Source organism: Pterocles gutturalis, unplaced genomic scaffold (assembly GCF_000699245.1).
Source record: "Pterocles gutturalis isolate BGI_N339 unplaced genomic scaffold, ASM69924v1 scaffold11279, whole genome shotgun sequence".
Classification (NCBI taxonomy): domain Eukaryota; kingdom Metazoa; phylum Chordata; class Aves; order Pterocliformes; family Pteroclidae; genus Pterocles; species Pterocles gutturalis.
Genome location: NW_010128260.1, coordinates 20097 through 46228, shown reverse-complemented (window position 1 = coordinate 46228; position 26132 = coordinate 20097). Strand labels below are relative to the sequence as shown.

At 43.9% G+C, this 26132-nt stretch overlaps 1 protein-coding gene across 1 annotated transcript; it reads right to left on the bottom strand.

Annotated features, from left to right (window-relative positions):
* Positions 1 to 12015: 12015 nt before the first annotated feature.
* On the bottom strand, positions 12016 to 24354 carry CD83 (CD83 molecule). The gene is made up of 5 exons (XM_010079555.1): positions 24312 to 24354; positions 24052 to 24182; positions 14190 to 14406; positions 13973 to 14076; positions 12016 to 12174 (listed from the first exon to the last, which is right to left on the bottom strand). Exons 1-5 carry the CDS (start codon positions 24352 to 24354, stop codon positions 12016 to 12018), a joined length of 654 nt encoding a protein of 217 aa, XP_010077857.1.
* Between the last annotated feature and the right edge of the window lie 1778 nt (positions 24355 to 26132).

Below are 26132 nucleotides of genomic sequence, written 5' to 3'. Positions count from 1 at the left end.
TGGGTTTTTTTTCTGCAGTCTTGAAAAAAAAAGAGGTAGGGATAATAAAATCCTAGCTCTCCTGATTGCATCAAAAGCATAACTGCAGGTGTATCGGTGTCATCCACTGAAACGCACTCAAGAGACATCAGAAGCTTTTTTTTACTTTTACATTTACATGAGGTATTGTGTCAGATAAACTAGTCACTGCTGTTAAACACAACTTCCTACCTAACACAGACACAGGGCTAGGTCAAGCTTGACAATACCAGAGCTAGTAACAGTTCACCTGCGAAACCCCAGGGTTAATTATCAGCAGCAGCTAATACAGGTTTTGCATTATCCATTCTTGTCCATGCTAAGAGAATATTTACATTTATTTTTCACTTTGTGGATAACTCCTGTATTTCACAACGTGCTATATTTTCCTTGTAAAGATGAGGCACAAAAGAGGAAACCAGAGCTTCCTCCCAAAATGCAGAGAATTTCCAACCTTTCTCAGGTGGATCCCCAGAGCCCGGCTTAATTTCCAAGGAAGCCAATTCAACTTGTCCTCCACCACCCAAACCGGAACATGTTAAGTGTTTTTTTGGGGTTGCCATTGGGACTGAATGTGGTTTTTTTGGCCAAAAGCAGGCTTTGTGAGAATGTTTAAAGAAAGCAATATGTGAGGTTTGTCTAAGGTTACATGTTTGTTAACGTTTTATCGATTACGCTATTGGTTGTAAATTATGTAACTTAATAAAGCCGGGGACTCTTTCTAATAAAGACAAAAGGGTTATTCCATTAGCTGGGAACTTAAGGCAAAGAAACTTAATAATATAGCACATTATAAGACCACAGCCCGGAGACTGACAAATCCAATTCATCACAGAAGTGGCTGCGATGTTGCAGACACTGGGCTACGTCCTCACGCAATTAGGCAGCTCAGGTATAAAAGAGAGCAAAGTCTGCTTTCTGAAGCGGTGATGTGGCCATAAAAAAAGGATGAGAAAAGTGAATTGATCCGAAAGGACATCCAGAGCCATTCTGGAGCCCGGGGCACCCCTGGGAACCCTGCACACGGTCGAGATGGCCCATGTGCCATTGCAGCCTTGTGTCGAGTGTCCCTGCTGTTAGCTGAGACTTGTTTTCAATGTCAGTTTCCCCCAAAACTGCTTGCCACATCTCCTTGGAGATGAACCTGTTTTATTTTAGTTTAGTTTAAAGAAAGCTCTCATCGCACAGAAAAAAAAAAAAATCCTGAAAATGCTTTTAGAAGGAAATGAAATGGTGAATTTCCAAATAATTAAAGATTGCCTCTCCACAATACAATTGCATTCCCACGGCTGCGGAGGACAGATACGGCAGCTCCCTTTGGCACATGTGAGATTATCAAGCAGTTGGTTGCAGAAGTGGGTCTAATATTTGACTTGACTGCAGTTGCCAGGCACGGGAGTTGTTTTGAGAGGAGAAAAAAGCATCCCGTGTCAGAGGATGATGGAGCACATCCTCCAGCTGCCTCAGCAGCAACCTGCTGCTTTCCAGTCAGCTGGGAGCAGAGGCTCCTGGGTGAGGCTTTGAGCAACCTGGGCTAGTGGGAGGTGTCCCTGCCCATGGCAGGGGGGTGGAACTGGATGATCTCTAAGGTCCCTTCTAACCCAAACCATTCTGTGATTCTCTGTTTCTATGAAGTCCTGTTTCCTGAGTGGTGCCCAGCCATATCCCCTCCCATCCACACACACCCCCGCCAGCGCCCTCTCAGATCCAGGCACAATAATTAAACACAAGTATCAACGAGACCACCCAGACCACTCTCTGGGTGCTTAAAGCACTGTCAGCCCACAGGAGGGCTCTTTTTATTTGAGCTTTTGTAGCAATGGGTGTGTGCTGCCCTACCACATGGATTGGTACAAAACCACTTGTAACTGACATCCTAAACTGAAGTCTGTCCCTACAACTAATATCTTACCCTTTCACTGAAATCACTGCTATCTCAATCCTGGAAGAGTAACAACAACCTCACAGCCCAAGCACTGATTCAGAAAAAAAACTAAAGCTTAAAGGAAATGCCAAAATAATTTAAAAAAAAATCCTCAGGGACAATGATCCACTTTTATATGGCTCCATAGCAAGGAATAGACCAGGTCACATTAGTACAAGAGTGACCACGCAGCGTGTTTTGAATGTCATGTGTCTCAGAATGAGCTTGTGTGCCAGCAGTAGTAGATTTTCTTTGTAAAACTGAGCAGTCAGTGAAATGATGGACTGCCGATGCTCTGCAGGGCACAAAAAGAACTCCAAAGCATATGACCCACATAGCAGCAAATTATTTTGACTTGACCGTTACCCACAGGTAGTGAAGCTAATGAGCTGACGAGGAGCTGCCAACCCAGTGTTGGTCTCGAGTGGGAGGTGTTGGCCCGAACCCGGTCCCGTTGCAGCGAATGACGAGTTGCCCAGCTGCTAGCATGGGAGCAGCCTCAAACCCTGCATCTGCCTGATCTGGAATTAAGTTTTGTGGGGGGTACGAATAATGGTGGAAAGGAATAATTAAACACGAATGGAAGGTCATGTTTGCAAGCTGAATTACCTCTGCAAGAAAGGGAATATCCCATTGTTCCTGGCTCTCACTGGTTTCTGCCTCCAAGCAAACTGGAGAGGAGAAGGGAAACCAGAAAAGCTGCTGCTGCACTGGGATGAGCACACAGCTCACCCATGTGAGCTGGACTCAGTCATTACATTTTTCCATCTTTTGTCTTGCAATGTCATGTTCACATCTAATTATGATCTGACGAAGCAAATGCTTAGTATCATTTTAATACTTATTCCCATCCGTAACCCCTCTAAAATGAAAGAATTAGTGTTTGCATGATCAAAGCCACTGTAAACTCTGTGTTCTCTGAGGTGGCAAGTGTGTTTTATATTTGCTTCCTAAGCTGCTTTGAACACTGTGGCCACTGCAAAAATAATGCATAACAATGAGTTTTCAACAACAATACTTAACAACTCTTCACTGATGAGAAGGGAAAATGTCTGGTTCAATCATAATTTTTTATTTTCTTTATGGGCTTGTTAAATAAGCATGAATGAGTTACAGTACCCTTGGTTTTCTTGGAGGCATAAGCATTAGACGCATTCACAAAATGCTCCCCATTATTGCATGTAATTGAAAAACAAAAGAGAATAGTCTCTTTGGGAGTTTAACATATATGATTTCTTTTAAAGAGCTAATGCTGTGGGAGATAGGCAGCATTAATTCTATGCATGCTCTTTTTAACTTGCATTATTTTTTAATCCTTTCAATAACTCAAGACCCAACGTTCCTAGTTAAATGTGCTTTTTTTTTTTTTTTTAATTAGTGCTTACAGTCCAATGTCAGGTCACTTTCTCTATGCGTGACTTGGATACTTAACTTTATTGCTCATTGATTTATGTTACGGTGGGGCCCAGCATTGTCAATCATTGCACTAGATACTCTACAGACTTCTGACAAAGATGATGGCCCAATCTACCTGATCAGAAACAACAGCTGGACAAAAGCAAGAAACAGCAGCTCCCGGGCAGGGAGGAATATGGAAGGGAAGGGAAGGCCAAGAGAACAAGTCCAGCTGATGTTGTTGTGGAGTTCTGCAGAAACCACCACCCCATTTTCCCAGCATACCTTCTCCTTGTCTGTTGCATGCAGCTTCTTAAAAATATAAATGGTCATAAAGTGATGGAGAAGTAAACTGACACTGGAGAAGGGGGTGGAAGACAATACAGGCTTTGGGTGGGAATTGTATATTATTAAATGGCCCGTGGTAGGAAAACATTTGGAAATTACTCTCAAGGTTTTCTCCTCCCCTTCAGTTCTTTTGTTCCTGGGAGAAATTATCTCGCTGCCTTTCCTGATTGTAGTGACTCAAAGGACAAGTATGTGCTGAGGTAGCGCCGATGGCCGGGGCACGCAGAGGCCCCAGCACAAGGGGTGCCACACAGATGTACTGGGAAGGTCTCTCCCTTTCTGGTGCCCATGGGGGGAGACACCCCTTTCATACCGTGAGACAGAGCAGTTCTCTTCCCCTGCCACGATGAAGCCGGGGAAGTTTCTCGTTGTCACCCTCACAGCATCTGGGAACGGCACAGAGTGGGAGAAGGTGGGAGGAGAGAAAAGATGTTATTGGAGATCGTAGGTCAGGTTCTGGGAAACTCTTTAAACTTACCCCAATTTTGTCTGCTTAGCATTTCATCAAGATGCAGCCGTGTTTTAAACAAATCTCTGAAGCCTGTCTCTCTGGCGAAGCCCATTACATGTTGTGCTGCACGACTTTGATCTCGCAGAACAGTCTCTTTATATTAAGTAATAAGGCATCATTTGGTTTGCATTTCATCCATTCTTTATCACATTTACATTCAGGTAATTGCTTCCACATGCTCTTCAGTAAAAGAAAAATCCAACTGCAGTTCAGGCATGTTTATATTTATGGATGGATCAAGTATGTCAAGTGTTGATGCTCTATTTTATTTTCTCTCCAAACTGACCAATCCTCAAAGACTGCTTGGGGAGGGGGGGGAGGAGAAAGGGAGTCAGAAATACGTGTTTCAAAATTTTCCAAAATTGCTCCCAACTGAGACGGTTTTCAAAGCCCTAATTTAACATACACAAAGCGTTAAGGCTTGTAATGCCATTGCGTTTATGTCAGGTTAGGCCTCCCATAGGGTCGGTCTTGTGTTGCTATTTAATATGGCAAAAGCTTTAACTCTTTCTATGCTATGAGCTGTAAATAAGCTAATCTTGCGAGTATTTCTGCAAAGTAGAAGAAATCTGTATTTTGTCCTTCCTAGGAATTTGGAGTGAGTAGCTCCACTTGTCTCCTGTGCTGCTAGAAGAAAGAGTAGTTTGCCAACTACAGCATGAATTGTGAAGCCTGTGAGAATAGCAGTGTGGACATATTAATGCTAAAATACAATTTATTTTTTTTTTTCTTTTTTGCATGAAAGTGATTTTTGAGAAGAAGTAGAAACAAAGTACAGGCTGTACAGGAAGATGTAGAACAGATCCATGTTCTGCGTGCTATATAAAGATTAATCTTCATACACCGACCGTTGTTGTCAGCAGAGTTGAGATTTCTTTTTTTTTTTTTTCCTTTTGCTAATGGTAATGGAAATGTACTAGCACAATTTGCCAGAGACATTTACAGCTGTTAAGATGGAGTGAAATGGAAAGAAGCTGTGAGAAGACAAACCCAGGAGATTTGACACCTACTTAGGTGACAGGAAGCATGAACCAAGGAGAGAGAATCTCTTATTCTAGGGTCACAGCAAAGTTTGCCAAATTCTGTTCTTTAGGAGATGTAGTAAATGTTGTAGGAGAGTTGCCTGGTTTTTTGGGGGGGTTTTTTTTTGGGGGGGGGGGGGTTGGGGCCTTTTTTTTTTTTTTTTTTTATTTATGTTGGGTGGGGTTTTGGAGGGGAGTATGGGGGAGAGTTTTTTTTGTTTCTCCAAGGGAAGGAGCACTTTAAGCAGTCCCTGTTTGAAGCAGGGTGTAGCGAGCCGGTCGCAATTGCCTGGATCTTAAACCACTTGATGGTATTTGTATAGTGAGTAGGACAGAGGGCCGAGAAACCCGATTTGCTTGTAGACGCTGCTCTGTGCACTTAACAGAAGTGCTACTGTAGTATGCAAATCTCTCATTTCTGCTTGGGCACCAAGCGGTGTCCAAAAAGTCTGGCACAGATCATCTGTTTATCCTGGGCACTTATTGTAATAGAGGAGCACTTCATAGTCCTTAACATTGTCCTCCTACTGCTATCCCTAGAAAGTAAGATGGATCTAAGGAGTTCCTCAGTAACTTAGGTCCTGTGAAATGCAGGACCCTAGCTGAGGGACATGTCCTCAGGACTGGTGTCTTGCAGCGTAGCAGAAAAGCCCCAGCACCTGATCTGGGATCCCAGTTTTTAGCAAGTTGAGGGCACAGTTGCAAGCCCAAGGATGGGAGCTGTGGGAGACAGTACGGAGAAGGGTGAGCTGCCTCTCCCAGCCAGGAGAGCGGTTTGGCTCCAGCTCTGCCAGCCCTGACCCTCCCACTGACCTGCCCCACCGAGCAGTGGTTCCTGAGCCCTGGTGTCTGCAAGGACAAAGGTTGTGTAGAGCATCCCTGCGTGGGAAATGTGTCTGTGCCTTGTGACCTGGAGGCTGGCTCATCATATTTGCATGTGCAGTCACTTGCCCATTGCTGTCATAGAGTTCTGAGATCCAGGGATGTGCTGCAGACAAAAATTGTCTTTACTAAATGTCACATATGATGAACACATCCAAAATTCAAGTGCAGTTGTGTTGCAGACTATGAATTTCTGCAAGGGCCACCAGAAGAAGTATTTCCTATTGAGAACAGCCAGAACACGGAGAAGGGTCTCTGATAGTGTTCCATGTATCCTTGTGCGTTTGCCCTTGAGTGAAGAGGTAAAGTTAAAAACATCAAGTTTGTTGTAAAAAAATGCTACATTTTTGACCTGCATTTTTATTAGCCTTTAACCAACAGAAGTGGTCTAGTTGTCCATTTTTAAGGCACACAATTGTCCCTTGTTTGTTTTTCTTCTATCCCACAGCTACTTTTCATGCTGTAGTCTACAGATTTTGTGTGAGATACATTTGGTCATTACTGGCTGAAGGCAGATGTCTTGGAGTGGTCCATTCATACAGTGATGAAGATCTCGAAGGGTAGTGATCGCTAATTGTTCTATGACCATGAAGAGTGAATGGCAGCAGCCCCATGGCAACAGAGGTGTGCTAGCTGGTGCTAACAAAGGGAAGGGGTTAATTTCTCCTGGCTTGTACATAACCCTGCACTGCCATTTCAGTAGCTGGAAGGAATACGATTAAATCAGTGTTGATACCAAGTCTGAGAACAGATGTGAGAGTGAATTGGCAGAGCTCAAATTCAGATGGGATGAAAATAGCAAAAGGGAGTGGGTGGAAACTGTCACACATTTGTGTTACAGGTGCTCAGTCTAGCCCCCAGCATTTGCAGACACTCCTGTATTTTCCTTCTTACCAATCCCGATTAATCCAGTTTATTATGTCAGCAGGGCCTTTTTCCCTTAACGTTAATGTCCAGCAGTTCAAGCCTCCTCTCCCCTGAACGACAACTTGGTTAAAAATTCCCTTTCAGCTCCAAGTAGGCAATAAGGTATAAATATTGCCAGTTTGCTTGCCTCTCACGCAAGACAACACTTGAAATCATTCGCTCCCACTTATAGACAGGGAAACTGAGGCACACAGTGCAAGTGTTTTTAAAAACAACAAAGAAAAAAAACCACCACTCCCTACAGGCGGTTTGTACTCCCTTTTCAGAAGCAATGGAAAGACTCTGCAGAGAGCAAAGCCCATGTTTGCACAGGGCTTGTGCAATCCCTGCTTCCCTTAGGACATGTCTCTTAGCTGTTGCCCCTGGCCTTCAGCCTGTCCATAGGGCTGGGTTTATTGGTTTTGGTGGGGTTTTGGTGGGGTTTTTTTTGCACTGGCTGTGACGTCTGTGTTTTAACAAAGCAAAAAATCAGACGGGGCTGCCCATTTGCAGCGTAACAGATGCGCTCGTAACTCGGCCACAGGGACAGAGCAAGATTTTCCATCAAAGGGTGGGAAGACTCCTATGAAGACTTGGACATAAAATGAAGCCTTTGAAGGACCCGCTGCTCCTTGCAGTGACCCGTGTCAGTTTTGCCACCACCCATCCCCTTGGTGAATTTTTCAGGATTTACATCATCACTGCAGAGAGTTAATGGCACTCTTCTTGCAGCTTTACGCAGAAGTAATGTCAGCTGCGGTCAGCGAAAAGCAGAGCACTGCAAACACAGGACTTGGCAACAAAGTGAAGAGAGAACAGACCATCAACCCAAAAATTCGGTGTTGCATTTATTCATAACTCTTTAATCTCCCCAGCAGTTTGTTCCACAAATGACCGAGAATTAGGGGGTTTGCTGATATTTATTTAAAAAGGAGGTATAGCGGAAGCACTTCCAATTCACCGTTAGCTGTGTAGCTGTAACACAATGTTACAGCATTGTCTTCACGTACACAGACGAGGAAAATCAATTGCAGATCCCAAGGGGCAGACACATCAGTTGAGAAGGTCACTAAATACTTGCAGTTGCTCAATGCACTTGGAAGCAGATGCCCTCTGCGCTGCATCGCCGCTCGGCTCTGCGCTGAGAGGGGGAAGAAAGGGAAAGCGTGCACCGGGGAAATTCTCTTTTTGGCCTCCAAAATAGCCATAGCAAGGGCAGGAGAAAGAAGGGAGGGAGACATTCAGCACGCCAAAAGAGCCGTATTCTGTTTGTATCGTTCCCAGGCACATACCGAGGATTACTTTGGTCCATGTTGTTGAATACAAGCTTGTAGCTGCTGCTCAGGAGAAGTAGGTTGAAAACTGTTCAGCCTTTCCAGAAAATATTAGTGTTGCGGTGCTGTCAAGGTCACTGCCAGCCTGGGTTATCTGCTACGTAAGTGCTAGCACCATGAATCAGCTAAGGGCTGTCGTTCATACACTCTGCATTTTGTGGGTTATGTCCTTTAGCTTCCCCCTCTTTGTCATTTTGGATATTCATCTAGCTCCGGGGTATGACTCCTGCGATTTCTCTTTGGGGTGATTTCTCCATGTGGTGCAGCGTTTCTCTGTGTGTTCTTTACTCACAGGTGTACAAACTCACTCTGTGTGAGTAATTTTATGTAAAATGCTTACTGTTATCTTTGAATGCAGGTGGGTCACCTTTGGACAAAACAGTAGAAAAATGCAGGTTCCAGAGGGGGAAAAAAAAAAAAAAATCAATGAAAAATTTACAAAACCCACAAGAAACGGTAAGGCACCCAGAGGAGAGTCAGGAAACCTCAGAGCTCTTCCCGATTCTGATCCAGGCTTCTTCAGGAGCTTTCTGATTTCCAGGTGTCTTCATTTTTATTTGTAAAACAAAGATTATGGTATCCCCCACCTCATGGATTTATTGAGATTATCTGAATTCCTGATTCTAAAAGGCATTGTAAGAAAGTATTACAAAGACTGGTTCTAGCACACACACATGCTTTTATATTATCTTACAAAACTAAAGGCATCAATAATAAGAAGAGTGGTGGAAAATAAAGCAAATTTTTCTGTCCAAGAAAGCAATTAATCTGTGTAATCAAACCAGCCTCGCAATTGTGCAATCAACAACGCGTTCCTTTTAATAACGAAGTGTTAAAGCCTAAGCTGGGCTAGCTGGGCCAGTAATTTTGAAATAGGCTACTTAGATCCACAGGTCCCTATTGCAAGGCAAGGACTGTCCCTTCTGAGATACTGTGCTGAAAAACGTGTGTACTTCATTCTGTAAGATTTTCAGCTAGGACGTGCTTTTTTTTTTTTTTTTTCCCCTCCTGTTAGCGCTGAAGTCACTGTAGTATATTAGCTTATATCCTTCAGTTGTCTGGTTCTCATTCGTAATATTTCCAGCTAATGTTAGTTTTCATCCTACAATGTCATAACCATTTCTTTACGCCCTTTACACCCCAGACATTCAGGTACCTTCATCGCTTTAGGATGTTGCCTCTTTCTCTCCGGCTCTGTTACTCAGTCAAGCATCTCAGCATAAGACTTTCTCACTGCTTACTCCTTGTAAATTCTTTAACACATTTAAGTGGCCTTGAATGTGATCGCTTCTCCTGCACAGCTGGACCTACAGCAAATCCCCAGAATCAACCAGCCTAAAACTTCTCAGCCTGGAATTTGACTCCCCGCGTTGGTGCCTCAGCCCCAATCTTCTGTATTGCAGATGGTTTGGCTCAGGAAAAAAATAACGGGCATAGTTCTTTACACAAAGTCCTTTTCATTCCATCCCACCTGATTTGATCCTATTTATACTTCTGAAGAAATAATTTTTTAAGTGTTTCAGCCTTTGCTGACGATTTTTTCCTTCCTTCCTCTTGTCCACTCTCCTAAAAAAAATGTAATAATAATTTAAAAATAAACAAAACCCTATGACTGCCAGCTACTAAGCCTTTCTGACCAAATGGAGAAACTTGATGTACCCTAGGTCAGTTATTATACATGCACATTTAGTTCATATTATTGCCACCTAAACGTACAGGTCCCCTGTGATGGTGCGTCATGTTTAAAAGTGACCATGGATAGACTGAAACACCCTTGGGTTTTCTGTAATGACTTGCCTGCCAGTAGGGAACAGCCATTTTAGGATGTACTTCGGACAGAAAGTGAAATTTTGAAGGAATTTAAATTATCTGATTTCCTTAGAAATGCATAAAATTATGCATTGCTTAATCAATGGCTTACACACATACATGCCCCCCCACATACACACAGAAGAGGCTGGATCGAGCATCTACATTATTTGATGCAATTATGTTGGTTGCAAAATAAAATACAATTCATACAGAGTATTTCAGGGTTTATTTGTCATATGTGGCCACACAACAAATGTTAGGTTACTTCCTGATTTTTATTTCAAGTATGTTACACATATTTATATATCAGAATTTATTACAAAAAAAAAAAAAAAAAAGGACTCCAGCAATGGAGACATCAACCCTGCTCACAGAGGCACTGCTGAGGGATGCACAGTGCTTTCCTCCCATCAACGCTTCACAATTAGTCAAAGAGCTATAGAAAGAGTTGCCTTGTCACAGCCTGGAATTCCAAACTGCATTTAAAATCCTAATGTTGCAGTTTAACTCTTGAAGATTTTTTTTTTTTAAGATTGTGTTTTTGAGTGCTTACAAAGTCTTATGTTTTGGCTCAAATGTTCATGTTGTGGCAGAAACACCCACAGTCACTCCAGACTCCTCTTGCTTCACCTTCTGCATCAGCAGCCCAAGAAAGGAGGTTCTTTGATTTCAGATTCCAGAATCTCTCTTGCTTTCCTTAGTCCAAGAGGACAAGTCTTCTCTCCTTTATATTGTGTGTCTGAGTTCAGCTTATCTCGTGTCCTTGTTTCAAATTCACTACACACAGCACCAAAGCAGGTGCTCATATGCCCCATTTTCCATTCTTTTATCTGTCGGCATACTCAATACATCCCAAAGATACAGATGGTTGACTTCTTCCAAGCCGTGGCTTTCGTCATCACTCACCTAACTTGACTGACATAGCTGTTGCATACATTTGACTTCATGTCTTATAAACCACAAAATAAGTAATCTTTACATGTCCTTAATATCACAGGCTGCTTCGTTCTTATTTTTGCTGCTTTAAGGTTAACACTCTCGTTGAAGCTTCCTATGGATTGACCTATCTAGAGATGCCGCTGGGACATAACTGATAGACTCATTATGAATCATAGAATCATAGAATGGTTTGGGTTGGAAAGGACCTTAGAGATCATCTAGTTCCAACCCCATCTAGTTCCTACCCCGCCTCCCACATCCCTACTTCTCTTGCAGAGATAGAAAGTTCCTCTCAGTCCAGAAATATTTCCAGAATATTTTCTCCCTTCTTACATTTCAGCCTGTCTGTCATTCTTGAGATTTTAAAATGTTGATTTGATCCATCCAGGACAAGAGCATGAGGTTACCTCTTGGGCTTACTTGAACATCACATGACAAGTTACGTCCCACTTGCAGTGAAGGAACTCCATCCACAATCAGGCTCGGGGCAGAGACAGCCCTGCACTCTTAGCTTTTCATACTGCCATACCCCTTGTGTTCACTTTTGAAAGATGAGAGCTATTAGTTCAGTGAGGAGCTTAATCACCCAGCTTTGCTCTGCCACAACCTCCTTATAACCTGGTCTTCATATCACAGGAGTGTTCTTGCTCACAACAGGAAGAGTGAAATAAACTTGGTATCAACTTTGTAACAGCATCGTCGCACTGTTGTGTAGCTGTAATGGTATTAGCTGCCTAACTCCCAAAAGTGCATAGCAGTGCTTTTCGAAGGCTTGTCCAGTGCAAGCAGATCACTGACAGGTTAGCTATTCTTTCAGGCTGTTCTGAAGAGGCCATATATTACCATTTATTTCCTCTCCGTACCACTCTGCCATCCAGCTTGTGTCGTATTCACTGATGAGCCCACAGTGCCATCAACATCAACTTAGACAGAACTTGAAGTAAGCCCGTTTTTGCAAGCGCTTTTGCCATTTAAATCCTGGAAAGTTGTCATTTCATGGACGTTGATGAGGGTGAGCATGTGTTTCATATCTGGACTGGTTTTTTGATTATTGGGAGACATACTCTCTTTTCTTAGACACGTCTAAAACAGAAAATAGAAAGGAAAGATTAAAACTGAGTGTTCCTATGAAAGGGTACTTTTTTTCCTACGAAGGGCAATTTTTTTTAAAAGTGTAAAAGTGTTGCCTTTTCTCCTTGCTAACCATACATTATACCTTTTCCATTGGTTTGCCACCAGCAGTTTATGTCAAGTTTTCATATAAAGAGGTTTGCGTCTGCATCAAGCTCTTGCAAGTGTGTTTCCACCTGCCTTCAATATAGTCCAGTGCCCAAAATATTTTCATCAAGTTGTCAAAGAAGTAAAGCCCCAGTCCAGACATCAGTCTTAATGTCGCTGTCGAGTTTAGGGGAGATTAGGCACAATCCCCAGTAGAGGAGAGGACAAGGCAACCTGTAAGAACTTAACAGGCGTTTTAAATAATGAAAGCCACTTGTGAGATCAGGGCAGTATTAAACGTTGATGACAGGTAGGCTGATACCTGAGACTGGACCTCACCCAAGAGTCAGATACATGTAATTCCACCAGAGTGGTTATCTTCACTGTATGGCTCTGCTTTTCTTTGCACCACCAAAGCTGCAAATTTTTTTTTTTATTATTTTTTTTTTTAACGTATAGGAAGGAGAGGTTTCTGTAGAGATCTGAAATTCTTTCAGGACACTGAGCAGAACAGGGGCATCTGTCTCTTCTGAATGATATCCTTGCTTTCATACTTTCATCCTAACAAATTCCTACAAGATTTAGCTTGTCAAACTTTAGTCTGAATGGCACAAATTACTGGCAGGATTGTCAATCTAACAAAGAGACAGGCATAAATTTAATTGCTCCCTGAAGGTACATGAAAAGCTACATTTAGCTGCAGCTAATTAGATATTCTCCAATCAACAGTTATGATTCATCTGCTGAGGAGCAAAACAAGCAGGCAGATAGGAAATAGGCAACAGAAGTTAAATCTGACCTCCCAAAAGGCTGGCATTAGTTTTGATTAGAAATGCAGCCAGTGTTGCACCGTACCCGTGGCTCATGCTCCCTCTAAGCCCAGAGGCACAGACCTCGGAACAAGGGGGTGACTTCACCACTGCCGCAGACAAAGCATGGTTTTGCTTCTGTGAAGTGTGCTTCCCAAAGACATCCTCTCCCCACCCTTCCCAGAACTACCAGCCAGTGTTAAGGGGATGGATAAAGCCCCAAGGAGGTTCTTTTCCAAGGATCTTGTCCCTGCTCACTGCAGGGGGGTTGGACTAGATGACCTCCATGGTCCCTTCCAACTCAAACTTTTTTATGATTCTGTGATTTTTTAAAGTTTGTTTAACAAGAAAGACAGACCTTTGCAAAAAATGCCCATCTGAAATGGGGTTGTCACCAATTTACAGGTATGGAAGATGAGGCAAAAAATGGGTGGACTTGAATTTGTCCACACAAAGCAATGGCACAGGTGGGGAAGGGATCCCAGGGGCTTGTGCCTCCATCTCGGGCAAATGCTGTTCACAAGTACCAAAGACCCTTAAACTGAAGAGTAGCTTGCACTCAGAGTAACCAGAAGCAGAAATGGGCAGCAGGGTGCAGGAAAATAACTGTCTGGTTTGAGTTACATCAGGGTGCAGCGAAATGTTTTAGCTCTTTGGCACTCCATCGTGTGTTCCTCATTCACCCAAGTTTCCTCTGGCTTTGAAAATACTGTGTGAGTATTTAAAGGATTTGGTCATAAATTATGAACACCAACTTCTGACCTGCTGTGTTAAGGTGATGCTAACAGAGAAAACGAGTGGGCTTTTTTTTGTTGGTTTTGGTTGGTTTGTTTATGAGAAAGAGAACTACTTACACAGGTAAAAATGATGAGCAGCAAGTAAAAAATCCCAAGGCAAGTCAGCATGAAAAGCTCGGCTTTGTATTTTTTTAATTTTTCATCTTCTGTTCCAGGACAACCTGAAATGTAAAGTGAGGTGTTTTATTGTCCTGGCATTTGTAAAATATTTTTAAACTTTTGCCTTCACGAAATGCCACGTGGGGCATAGGACAGTGAAGGGTCTATACTGTACCTGTTACTTCTAACGTGACCGTGCCGCTCAGATTGCGTTCTCCACTCTGTTCCCCCAAAGTGCACTTATACGTCCCGCTGCTTCGCCTGGTCGTGTTTTTAATCCTCAGTGAAAAGAAGGTGTCGTTGGAGAGCTCCAGGGACCCCCCGAGTTCTTTTGGGTAATGAGATTCCACATCAAGGACTTTCCATGCTATTCCTTCACCATCTCCAGACATCTGGAAAACACAAAGATATTTCTTGTCTTGGGCAACAGTGTCATCCTGAGTTTGAGGGGTAAAGAGGGCTTTAAAGCCAGCTTACAGCTGAAAATGCAGAGGCTGAAGAGAGGCGAGGGCGGGACCTCAAAAGCATCTAATACGTTCATGTTCACAACCAAAAAATTCTTGGTTTTTTGCTTGAATAGACACTATATTTATAAATAGCTTCTATAGAGCTATTCTGTAATAGCTTCTTAATCTGCCTCACCTGGACACAATCCTGGTAGAGATGTAATGTGATAAAAGGCAGCAGTAGAAGTGTCTCTGCAGAAGTCCCACGGGAGTTCAAACAGAGACGCTCCACGGGGATGGAGCTGAGGCAGCAAGAGGCAGCCCTACCCAGATGCTCCGCGGTGGCTTTGGGGACCAGAGGTCCCCAGGCAAGCGTGGCAGCAGGCAGGTAGGCTCCAGCACTGCCAGCACACTGCAGTGACGGGAATGAAACCTGCCCACCCAGCAGGCACGCCTGGCAGGACAGGCTGGCCTCGTCCCAGCGACCCTGCAGTGCCAATTTCTGTGCAGCTGACCCCTGAAACAGTGGTGCCTCTCCAGAGGAACGGGGGGCTTCCCCCTCTCCCCTCCCCTCTGCTCTTTATTGGAACCAAAGAACAAAAAAATTCGCTTTGACTCCTTCAGATTCGGTTGCGTGAAGGTCACGAGCAGGTTCTGGTGCGCTTGGGGAGCATTTGTATGTTGAATTTCTTAATTGTAACCAGAAGAGCTGCATTCCTTGGCATTGCTGAGAGGCTGCTGGAGGAATGAAGCGTATTCCCAGAACAGTTTGTACTGCGGGGCGATGGGATGCACTGAAAATGACAATTGGCTGGGAACCGCAAAGAAGAGAGAAATCCCTAACTTGATCTGAAAGATGGGAGAAGGGTTTGAATTAGCCCGTGTCCATTTTTATTCATTGACTTTGCTCCCTGGGATTCGAGGCAGCGTACCCTCCAGGAAGGTTTCCCGAGGAATGAATTCAGTCTTTCTGTGGACCAGCAGAGCCAGACCTGGCTCGTACAGTCCAAGGCTCAGCTCTTCAGCCAAACCTATAACTAATGTAAGCCAAGGCTTTTTTATTATTATTACTTTATTTTAATAGACACATTTTTGGGCTGCATGTCGACACTTACTTTCTGTCAGCATAGCTACTGCATCGGGGTATCGCAGTTACACTGCCAGTTATTAAAATTAACACAATTTTCTCATACTGAGGCCAGGAGTACCTGTTTTTCCTTTCCCGTATTTACATAAAGAAAGTGTATGCGGGAATCTGGAGACAAATACAGGCTTGATGCTCCATCATACTTTGCTACTTTCACAGCCTTAAGGTGGTGTAAAACAAGCTGCAAACGGGGGAACTTTTCAGGAACTGGGGAATCAGTGTAAAGCACGAGATTTTCATAACTGTAAAGATCCTTTCTCAGAAAGGTGGGGGCTTTTTAGCACATCAACTGAAACACGGAGCAGGAATTCCCTGGGGCTTTCCACACTTTAGCCAGCAAAGAGGGAAGAAAGTACCTTCTTCCTCTTAATCCCCTAGCAAATTTACCCTGGCTTCTCTTTCTTATTACTCTCAACCCCAAACACCTATGAGACAAGAAGTGGTTTTTCAGGCTATAGGGACTTCAGGGTGCTACAGGGCTCCTTTCAGGCCCTGCACATCATCAGAGATGTGGCCGGAGGAATTCCAGTACTCAGGCTGGGCTCAGTTCTGGTTACACGTGGGTCAATAGCAGTTAAGTGGATCGAGTTGACCTCCATCAGATCTAATTTTTGCCACCCTCCCTTCCCTTCCCACTCCCTTCCTCAGTGAAATTTCCAACTGCCCACAGGGCAATGAAGAGAACCAGCTTGGCTGTCCCTTGCATTGCCCTAAAATGCAGAGAGGAGGTCTGAGCTGCACACAGAAAATTAGTCTTTTTTTTCTTTTTTTTTTTTTTTTTGTAAATTCATTGGTAGCATAAATAATTGCTGTCTCGGGTGGTAAATGGTGCTCTGCTTCTTATGGCTGAGACCTGGGAGTCAAAAAACACTGATCTTTCTGTATGCAATTGCAATCACCACTGCTAGGATAAGGGAGAAGTAAATTAAGTCTGTGTATCCTAACCCTGACCATGCACTTATTCCCAGTGAGATCTCTGGTAAATGATTTAACTCCCCTATCTTATGGGGACACAGAGATAGGACTGATGATTGCCTCTGAAGCTTTCTGAGGTGCTCAATGTAAGCATAGTTGCTGCTACAGGTACAGTGACAGTGACCCTGGAGACAAGCAAGTCAGAGCTCTGAAAGAAAGCACGGTCCATGGAGCTGCACTAACAACATGCCTTTCCCCAAAATAAAAGAAAAATTAACTTTGTGGCCCAATCTGGTTCCCTCACTTGTGGAGAAACCACTCACAATCTGGCTGGGGGTCGCAAACCTTTGCATTTGGGGAGGAGGAGGAACAGTTCATACGCATGGGTTTAATTTGGGGTTTGCAGGGCTCCTCCCCCATCCGATCCCCCCTTGCCCAGAGACACGGCAGTGCCGCAGTCCCCAGCAGCCTCCCCACATTTTTTAGGCTGCAGAGACACCTGGTGGCATCTTCCCAGCCTCTACATCCCTGCTCAGAGGGCACAGCAGCACTTCGATGCCTGAAACAAGCCTTTTTCCACTGCAATTTTATCTCCTATTACCTTATTTAAAAAAAAAAAAAAAACAAAACACCACACCACACCCCTCCCCGCCCCCCCTTTTAAAATTCTCTAAGTAGCAAGGAAACATCTGAGCAGATTTGCAGAGTGTGTCCCCGTATCCCAGCTGTGTAAAAGCAAGTCCATGAGATGTTCGGTAAGGTCATCATGCTGCCTCCTGCTCTATTCCAGCTAACCTCTTTTCCCCTCAAACCTAATTAAAATTACGAAAATGCCACTTCATTTGCCACCTCCTGTGAATTGCTTGGCAGACTCTCACCAGACAGATCATTTTGCAGCTCAAGCTCCTATGATAATCCACCACTAATTCACGCCAAGGGTCCTTCAGGTGATACCACAGCCCAAGGTAACTGCCAGGGGTTTTACCTAATTAATTCCACATGAGCTTAGAGGGATTGAAGCGAGTGCTGTCGGTGGCAGCAATCCACTTGTGTAGGAACCATCTTCTTCTTTAATCAGCGACAAAATATTTTCCACCCGCATTTCGTTTGCATTTCATTTCCCTTCCGCGGTGCCGGCAAGCGACTTGCAGCACGCCAGCCCCCCCTGCTCCCCACCGCCAAGGGGAGGAGGAAAGGGAGGTGGTCTTTTCCTCCTCCCATGCTTGCTGTTAATGGCTTTACCCAAATTCAAAAGGCAAATCATGATTCGTGCGGGGATTTTTTTAGGAATGCTACAGAATCTGTTTGCATAAAAAAGAGTCTCGTTGCCATGCTGGGGGTTACTGAAGCAAGACTTTTGCTTGGGGACCTGCAGGCTGGCAGCATCATTCCGCCTATCATCTGCATAAAACTACCCATTAAGGAAATTACACAACAAAAGAAATGTGAGGGTTTTATGTTTATTGTGACATATACACGGGCCAGTGGCAACATTTGTGACGGGCTTTTTTCAGAAATCAGCCAGCAGCTAACTCTGGTGTTTTCCATCCCCTCCACAGCAATGACAGGACATGCCACCCCCATGGGCTGACACTGTCCAGCACCTTCATTAATGACCTGGACACTGGGACAGAGAGGTGCTCAGCAAGTTTGCAGATGACACGTAAATCTGAGGAGTGGCTGATATGCCACAGGGTCGTGCTGCCATCCTGAGGGACCTCAACAGGCTGGGAACATGGGCTGAGCGGAACCTCATGAAGTTCAGCAAATAGAAACACCAAGTCCTGCCCCTGCGGAAGAGTAACCCCCAGCACCAGAACAGGCTGGGGCCAACCTGCTGGAAAGGCCGTGGTGTCCTGGTGGACAGCAGCTTGGCCATAAGCCAGCAATGAGCCCTTGTGGCAAAGAAGCCCAGCAGCCTCCTGGGCTGCACTCGGCAGAGCATCTCCAGCAGGTCAAGGGAGGTGATTCTGCCCCTCTGCTCAGCACTGGTGAGACACACCTGCAATACTGAGTCCAGTTCTGGGCTTCCCAGTACACAAGAGACATGGACCTACTGGAGGCAGTCCAGCAAGGGGCTACAAAGCATCTGACATATGAGGAGAGGCTGTGAGAGCCAGGACTGTTCATCCTCGAGGAGACCAGGTTCAGGAGCATCTTATCAATCAGTACCTGATTGCCAGGAGGAAAAAGAAGCTGAAGCCAGACTCTTCTCAGTGGCCTCCAGAGACAAGACAAGAGGTAATAGGCACAAACTGAAATTCAGGAAACTCCACTTAAACATAAAAAACCCCTTTTTTTACTGTGGGGGTGGTTGAACACCGGAATGGGCTGCCCAGAGAGGGTGGGGAGTCTCCATCCCTGGAAATATTCAAAACCCTGGACACAGCCCTGAGCAACCAGCTCTAGTTGCCTTATTTTAGTGAGTTTAATTCAAAGTTATTCGAATTCCCAAAAGCTTGGAAACACTTGGTCTAATGAGGTTGTGATTTTCCCACATGTATTCTCTAGTCAATTGACTGATTCCTGTTAAGTTTCTCCTAGCCTGGAGCTTTTTGGTAAGAGTAGTGGTGATGATAGAGTGGAAATTAAAATGGGATAGGTTTGATGGAAAATACGACTGAGCTGATACATTTCTGTTCTCTGAATGGACGAATTACAAGAAATAATTAGAATAATAAGGCCTCCAAAATTTAAGTGCTCTTCGGCAAATATTTCTTTTTCAGAGAACTAAAAACAAGGTGGAAGAAGAAGGAGGACCACTTTTCTCGGTCCTAGCTGGCTGAGTTTTAGCTGCAGTTTTGAAAACTGCTACAGCATTAACACGATAGTTCCACTAAAGAAAGGCAATTTACACATGCTGTAGTACTTTACACTCAACTAATCAATTAAAACTTATCAGGTACATGTGAGAGCAAACAATTGTTAATTTGTGTTCTCTGCTCTCATTAAATACCTTTTCTCATCGAGCTTTTCCCAGGCTAAGGTGGTACATTGGCTCCAAGGTAAACTAAAGTGCCAATATAATCCAGTTTTCCCATAAAAGTGAATTTTTATTTCAGAAAAAATGGTTCAAGTCCAAAACTCATGTCAGTTGAAAGGTGGAATGTATTAACATTAATTTATTTTCTTCTGAGAGTGGGATGATTGTAAAAATGGTTTTGTTTAAAATTACACCGGGAATAATGGCCAAGTTGAAATTTCTGACTGCTAAAGAGATCTCAAAAACTATATACAGCCAGAAGGACTTAATTTTCTGATGCAAAATATCTAGAATTCTGGCCATGGCTGATAGCCAACATATAATGAATCACAACTGAGCTGAAACTGCTTAATAGGTGTATTTTTCAGCACAAAAGCACTTTCACATTTGATTAGTGCTGAAGGTGCATCCATATGGTTCCTATACAGTATCATGTAGATACTAATGTTAAATTTGAAAAAAAACAGATATAAATTGTGGGCACATGTGAGTGAACTCTGACGGTGCTTTAGAGGGGAAGCAAAAAAGAAGAAAAGAAAAACCAAAACCCAGCCCCAAAACAACAGCGAAGGAACTGCATGTGACACATGAGCCAGCTGGAAAAGCCCTCTGACTCACTCACACAGCCTCTTTTTTTTTTTTTTCTTTTTTTTTTTTTTTTTTCCTTAGCTAGGGCCATCCAGTGCTAGCTCATATCAGGCAAGAGAATTGTTTTTGTTATGAAATAATTTCCACTGCTCCCTTCTTGTTTAAATCATCAATGTGTTGGAGCTACTTGGAGCCGAATAGATGTCTGAGGAGCATTTCACTGCATTTCTTCAGGTATGTTAGAAATTAGACAGAAGTAATTTAGCAACTATTTACCTACACTAATAGATAATAGCTATGCACATTTAGCAAAAGTAATTTCCTTTGAAGGAAGGTGTGATTAATGTAAAATGTCTCTAAGATTTATACTTATTTTGCAATATGACTTCCCCCTCTAAATCTGCCACAATTTTATATTTTCAGGGAAGTGCTATAAAGTTAACAGACTTCTGTCCACTGAAGTACAGCCATCTTTCCTCTTCCTCACGATTTGTTTTAGATTAAGACTTTCCTGGCTATCATATGAACAAATAGCGAAATATCCACTGGGACTTCATGCGTGTGAGTTTCAACTTGGTTTTCAAACTGGATATGAAGTGATAATTATGAGGTTTTATAAAAAGGTTCTCGTTTTCAATGTACCACACAAAGAGAAACTGTTCAGTTTTCAGTAGCCCTATGAGGCAGAAAGGTAAGTCAAGTTTCATTACCCAGCTTCTTGTTTCATGGGTGGGCCACAGAGATTCAATATTTTCATACACAATTCCCAGTGTTTGGGTTTTTTTGTAAAAATAACCAATTTTTCAATTTTTCAAGTTGGCAAACTTCCACACTGCTCATACACGGTTTTATGGCATGGAAGTTGCCCAGCGCTCCTTAAAACGGACCTCCTTTAAAGGGTACCATCGCTATGAAAACTCACGAATTTTCTCATGGCCACATGGTGAAAGGAGCTGTTGAAAGGAACCCTTCCTTTTTACATCCAGAAGGATTTTGACACCAGAATATTAACTTATTTAAACAATTATTTCTCCATACAAAACTGAAAAAATCAAGTACTTTTAAATAGCATCCTTTTTTTTTTTTTTTTAAGCAGATCATAGCAAACTAATTAAAAGCCCCCTTTAATTGGCCAGAGCATGCAGAGGTGCGGGTAGGAAGGAGGGGACAGTTTGCAGAGCATCCACCCTGCACAAACAGCTGCACATGCAGCACCGTAATGTTGTCCCCGTCATTTTTTTTTTTTTTTCAAGCAGCAGAAGCAAAGGTTAATTGCTCGCATTTACTGCACGGTTCAAAGTGACCTCATACATGAGATTTAGCCTAACAGCTGCTTGAACTTTACAGTCTGAAATTCCATACCGTTTGTTGGAATTACCTTTTAATTAGACCTTTGGGGGTATAGGGGTGTTTATTGATTAATCCTCCAGTAGCTGTTTTTTAAATAACAGCGTAATTCTCCGCGTTGGGTAGCCCAGTCACACTCCACCATACCCCCACCCACCTTTTGGAGGGTTGGATGGGGACAGCAGCACACAGCCAACCCAGGGAGAGGAGAGGGGAATAGTTCAAGCTGCTGCCTGTTTATCTAGTAAAAGTATTGCTTCTTCAGCACAAACCTCTGAGCCTAAATCACTTTTTCCTTTTTTTGGCTTTGGGGCTGTGCTTTTCCTAATACGGCTGCGAGTGTGGCTTGGGCTAACACCTCCAAGAGTGACATTAACTGCCTGTCCCCACTTCCCACTTCTCTCCTGGGATGAGTAACCAGAAGATTGCGGCACCATGGTTGGTGTTATCAGCCCCAGAGGATGGTGGCAAGGGCTGAAGACAGCTAGATTTTGTTACTTCTTGTAGTTTCTGAAGTGCCAACAGAGAATAAGGTCCTGTCATGTTGGACACTGCAAAAACAGTCTTTTCTCAAGTGAAACGGATAAAGCAGGAAGAGTGAGAAGACCATGGATGGAGAGAAGATCAGTGGGACAGGGCAGGGCAGGTGCCGTGGCAAAGGGAAGCGGCACGAATGAGGGCTGTCGAGAAAAGGGGACGCACAAAAGGCATCATCAAATATCACCCTCCCCTGCATGTGCAGTCATTTTGGGCCCAGGTGGGACTGCAAAGAGCTACAAGACAACACAGAATTGCATCTGCAGGGTTTTCTTGCACACTTGCATCAGGGCAACGGCTTTTGGCTCCTGTTTGCTGCCCAGCCCTTCCGGATGGCACTGAACTCAGGAGGACAAGCTTCTGGAGGATCCCCACACTTCAGCCTGCTGAAACTGTTTTTGTTTTTGTTGACTTCCAACACTGGTTTGGGGGAGGATTTTCAGGGATCTAGTCAACCTCTCTGTTTTCTCCTCCGCCACCCTTTTTTTTTTACTCCACCAGCTCCACCAGACTGCAGGGTTTGCCTGCAGTGAGCTCCCTGCCCTGCCTGGACTCCATGGGAAACATGGGGCTTTAAATAATCAGCGTGTATCTGTATGGAAAATACATGTCCTTACCCAGCCTTTGAAGCAGAAAGCAAAAAAAAGAATAAGTTGACTCTTGTCCCAGCTCCCATAATTTTGTTCAACCAAATGCATTATTCTCTCCTCTGTATCTCCCACCCATGCATTTTGGAAAAAGAAGGGGGCTATAGATGCTGCACTTGCTGATGGGCTGGTAGCCGTATGTTCAAAACAACTCTTTCAGAATTAGGTACCTTTGGGTTGCAGTTGTCATCTAGTCAGTAGGCAGATGCTCATTGTTGTACCAGCACTGAAATTCAGATGCGTTGCAGGTTTCAACCACAGCAGCCCTATCTAAGAATGCTGTTTGTTAGTTCACCACAGGGAATAATTTTAAAACTATATCTGACCAAACTACTGGGGAAGCCAAGGTTGTGGCTTTATGTTCTGGCAGAGATAAATTAACAGTTTTCGCCCACCAAAAACAGGGGTTTTTTCTTTTCCACTGCTCTCCCATCACATGGGAAAGTAATTCAACTCTGTAACCCACAAAATCTTTATTCACGGATTGATTTTTCCACTATTAGAACAACAAACAGCGAGCTGACTTGACAGACAACCAGAGGACCACCAGGACTGGCCCTTGGAGAGCATGGCTGGGAGTGAGGAACAGGGGAGAACAAAACCTTCCTTTTGTTTCCTGTTAATTTGGCTCACACTGTTAAGCCAAAACGATGCACTGAGATGCAAATACACAGTGCCATACAGCAAGTCAACAGCCACTTCTTCAACCACTGGGCAACTCTGCCTCTCTTTCTATGAGAAATTTCACCTTGAAAGCATTGAACTTTCTGCTCATAAGCTGACTGATCCTTGTAGCCCCCCTGCAAAGAGCCGGTCAGCATGGTTCTCCTGCTTTGGAGATGGGAATTCTGAACTAGGGCAGCCAAGATGTCACTTTTACTTGGTGACTGCAAAGAGTCCCATTTCTAGTTCTCCATCTGCCTTCTGCATACCCTGCCCTTATGCCCATCCCCACTAGCTAAATCTTCCTAAAGAATAGCAAATGTTTGTTCAGTTCTTCTATTTCGAAGAAAACAAATCAGCTCCTGCTTGAGGGGAGACTAACCAAGGAACAGCATCACTGACATTGCACGGTTTAAATACCAATTTTTATTCCGAACAAAAATCCTGGAAAGACTCCTCTTCGGAGTGGTATTTGGCAGGCTGTACATGGGGAAAGACCTGAATTCTCATCCCTGGAGACCAGAAATAGTTTGCTAGAAAAGCAAGCCAAGAGCAATTCAAGGATCACGCTCAAACAGTCTGTCTACAGTGACATGGAAAACGCCTGTTCTCCGTGATCAGCTCAAATGCTTTCCCTGCTGCCTTATCTCTGCTGCACTGACAGGAGGATGCCTCTTCATAAAATAACTCGTTTTGTACAAGACAAGCCCCTATCAGGTAGGAAAGCAAAGCAGACTGCTCAAGTAAATTAGGTTTTTTCTTACTTTATACCAAGACACTGCCTGGTAGGTGACAGAGGAGTCCCGAAGAGCTTTACAGGGCAGCAGCGCTTCTTCAGCACATCTCACAGCAACATCTGGCACCACCACGGAAGCCCCACGGATCAAGCACCAAACTGCAAAGCACAGGTACACATCACCATTAAAAGAGATTGCCTAGGTAATCCTTCCCGCCTTCCCCAAACATATCCCCACACAATAAATGTGAAAAAAACAGAATGAAAAATTCGAGGCTCCCCACTTACCATTGCAGAGAATGATGAGCAGAGTGTAGACTGCCAAAGACATGGCTTTTGCTGCTTCAAATCACAGAGCAGCAGCAGCAGCAGCGTGCCTCTTCACAGGATGGGCTGCGAGAGCAGAGTGAGACTGCTACGGCTTCTAGAGTGATATTTCTGGAGGCAGACTGGGGAATCCCCCAGACGACTTATCTTGAAGTTCCCTCTCACAGGGAAAATCCCTGCATGGGAGGAGCTGGTGCTCCTCCCGTTCACTCTGTTTGGTCACTCCCATTGCTGCAACCGCCTGAACTGGTAGCACCTCGCCTCCCTTGTTTTCTTCTTTTTTCCCCCCTCTGTGCTGATCTGAACAGAAATAAGGTTGATCGTGGGGCACTGTGGGTCAACATTGAGGACATCAAAATCAGCACTGAAGGAATATCTCTCTCGAGTGACAAAACAGCCAGGGAAAGGATTTGTCAGCCTCCTGAAACCCCCTCACAACCTTCTCTCTGCAGCTCTAACAGAACAGTGTCTGTGCAAAGGCTGGCTGTACGCGGTGGCATTTCTGAAACCACATTTAAGCCCCCAGGCTGTAACACCACGAGGATGCTGTGACTTGGAGCAGGAATTTACAGCATGATTGAGCAGCACAAACTGTATTTCTGTAGCGTTACACGTGTAACTCCTCATGAAAACACTCATTGCGTAGAACCAGCATCTCTTCTTAGTGTATTTTGTCATTTTCAGGACAAGCAGAGGCAGCTAGAATGACATAATTCTACCAAATTATATGATGGAAAATTTCCTCATTAAAAAAAATCAAGGCAGCTCCCAGAAGAGGAATCATTTGGACATCCCCTCTGAATATCTGAAAAAAAAAAAAAAAAAAAAAAGAAAAAATAATTCCTTTCCTTGTGATCTGTAAGAGCTGTTTCCCCTTGGAGAATTTTTGAGGAAGTCTGAGGTCAATCACAGAAGCATTTACAAATCCTGAAACTCTGAAAGTAGCTGACGTTATTTTTGGAAAACATTTCTGGCTGCTCTCTTTAGGCTGCTGAGATCATGATGGAGGGAAGCCATTTAGGAGAGGGGTTTTCAGGTGTTGGTGGGTGAAGTGTGTATGGTCAGTCCCTTTTGAAAACCAGGTGCCTGGCAGCCACGCCAGGCTGGGCACCCTAAAGCCAAATCACCTCTGGAAAACTTTGTGAGAAGAAGTCAGTTTGACAAGCCCTCAGCATGCAAATGTCCAGCTCAGATGCGTAAATGCTGTGGGTGGGTAACGCTTTCAGAAACTCCAACCTGTTCTGCGAGGGAAGTCAGATGGTAATGTCACCAGAGACCTCGCTGTAGAAATAGCCTACTTATTTTTAAAGTTTTTTTATTATCATTGACCGGCATAGTAAATATAGCAGGCTCTAAGTGTTATTTTTCTCTTTTTGTTTTCCCATTTCAAGGACCTCAATCCATTACTTAGAAGATAGGTACAAGTAAAACGCAAATCCCAGTGGCTCTCTCCAGAGGGAGAGCAAATCCTGACCTCTCAGTTCTTTCTCCTGCGTGAAATAATACAGTCCTTGAGAGTACAGAAGTGACAGGGGGTTGCTGAAGGAAATCTTGGAGAGAAGAGGGCTCCAGCTAATCCATTTCACATCTGTTCTTCACTAAAATGATGGCTCTCCTGTCCCCGTGAGCCAGTCACACATCAAGCCCACCTCCAAGAAGGGCACTCAGCTTTTTTCTCCAAGTGCCTATTTCTGTGAGTCTCACATATTTACCCTCCATCAACCAGCCAAGCGGCTAAAACCTTCTCTACCTCCCCTTTCATTGCGGGGAAACCCCCAAGTG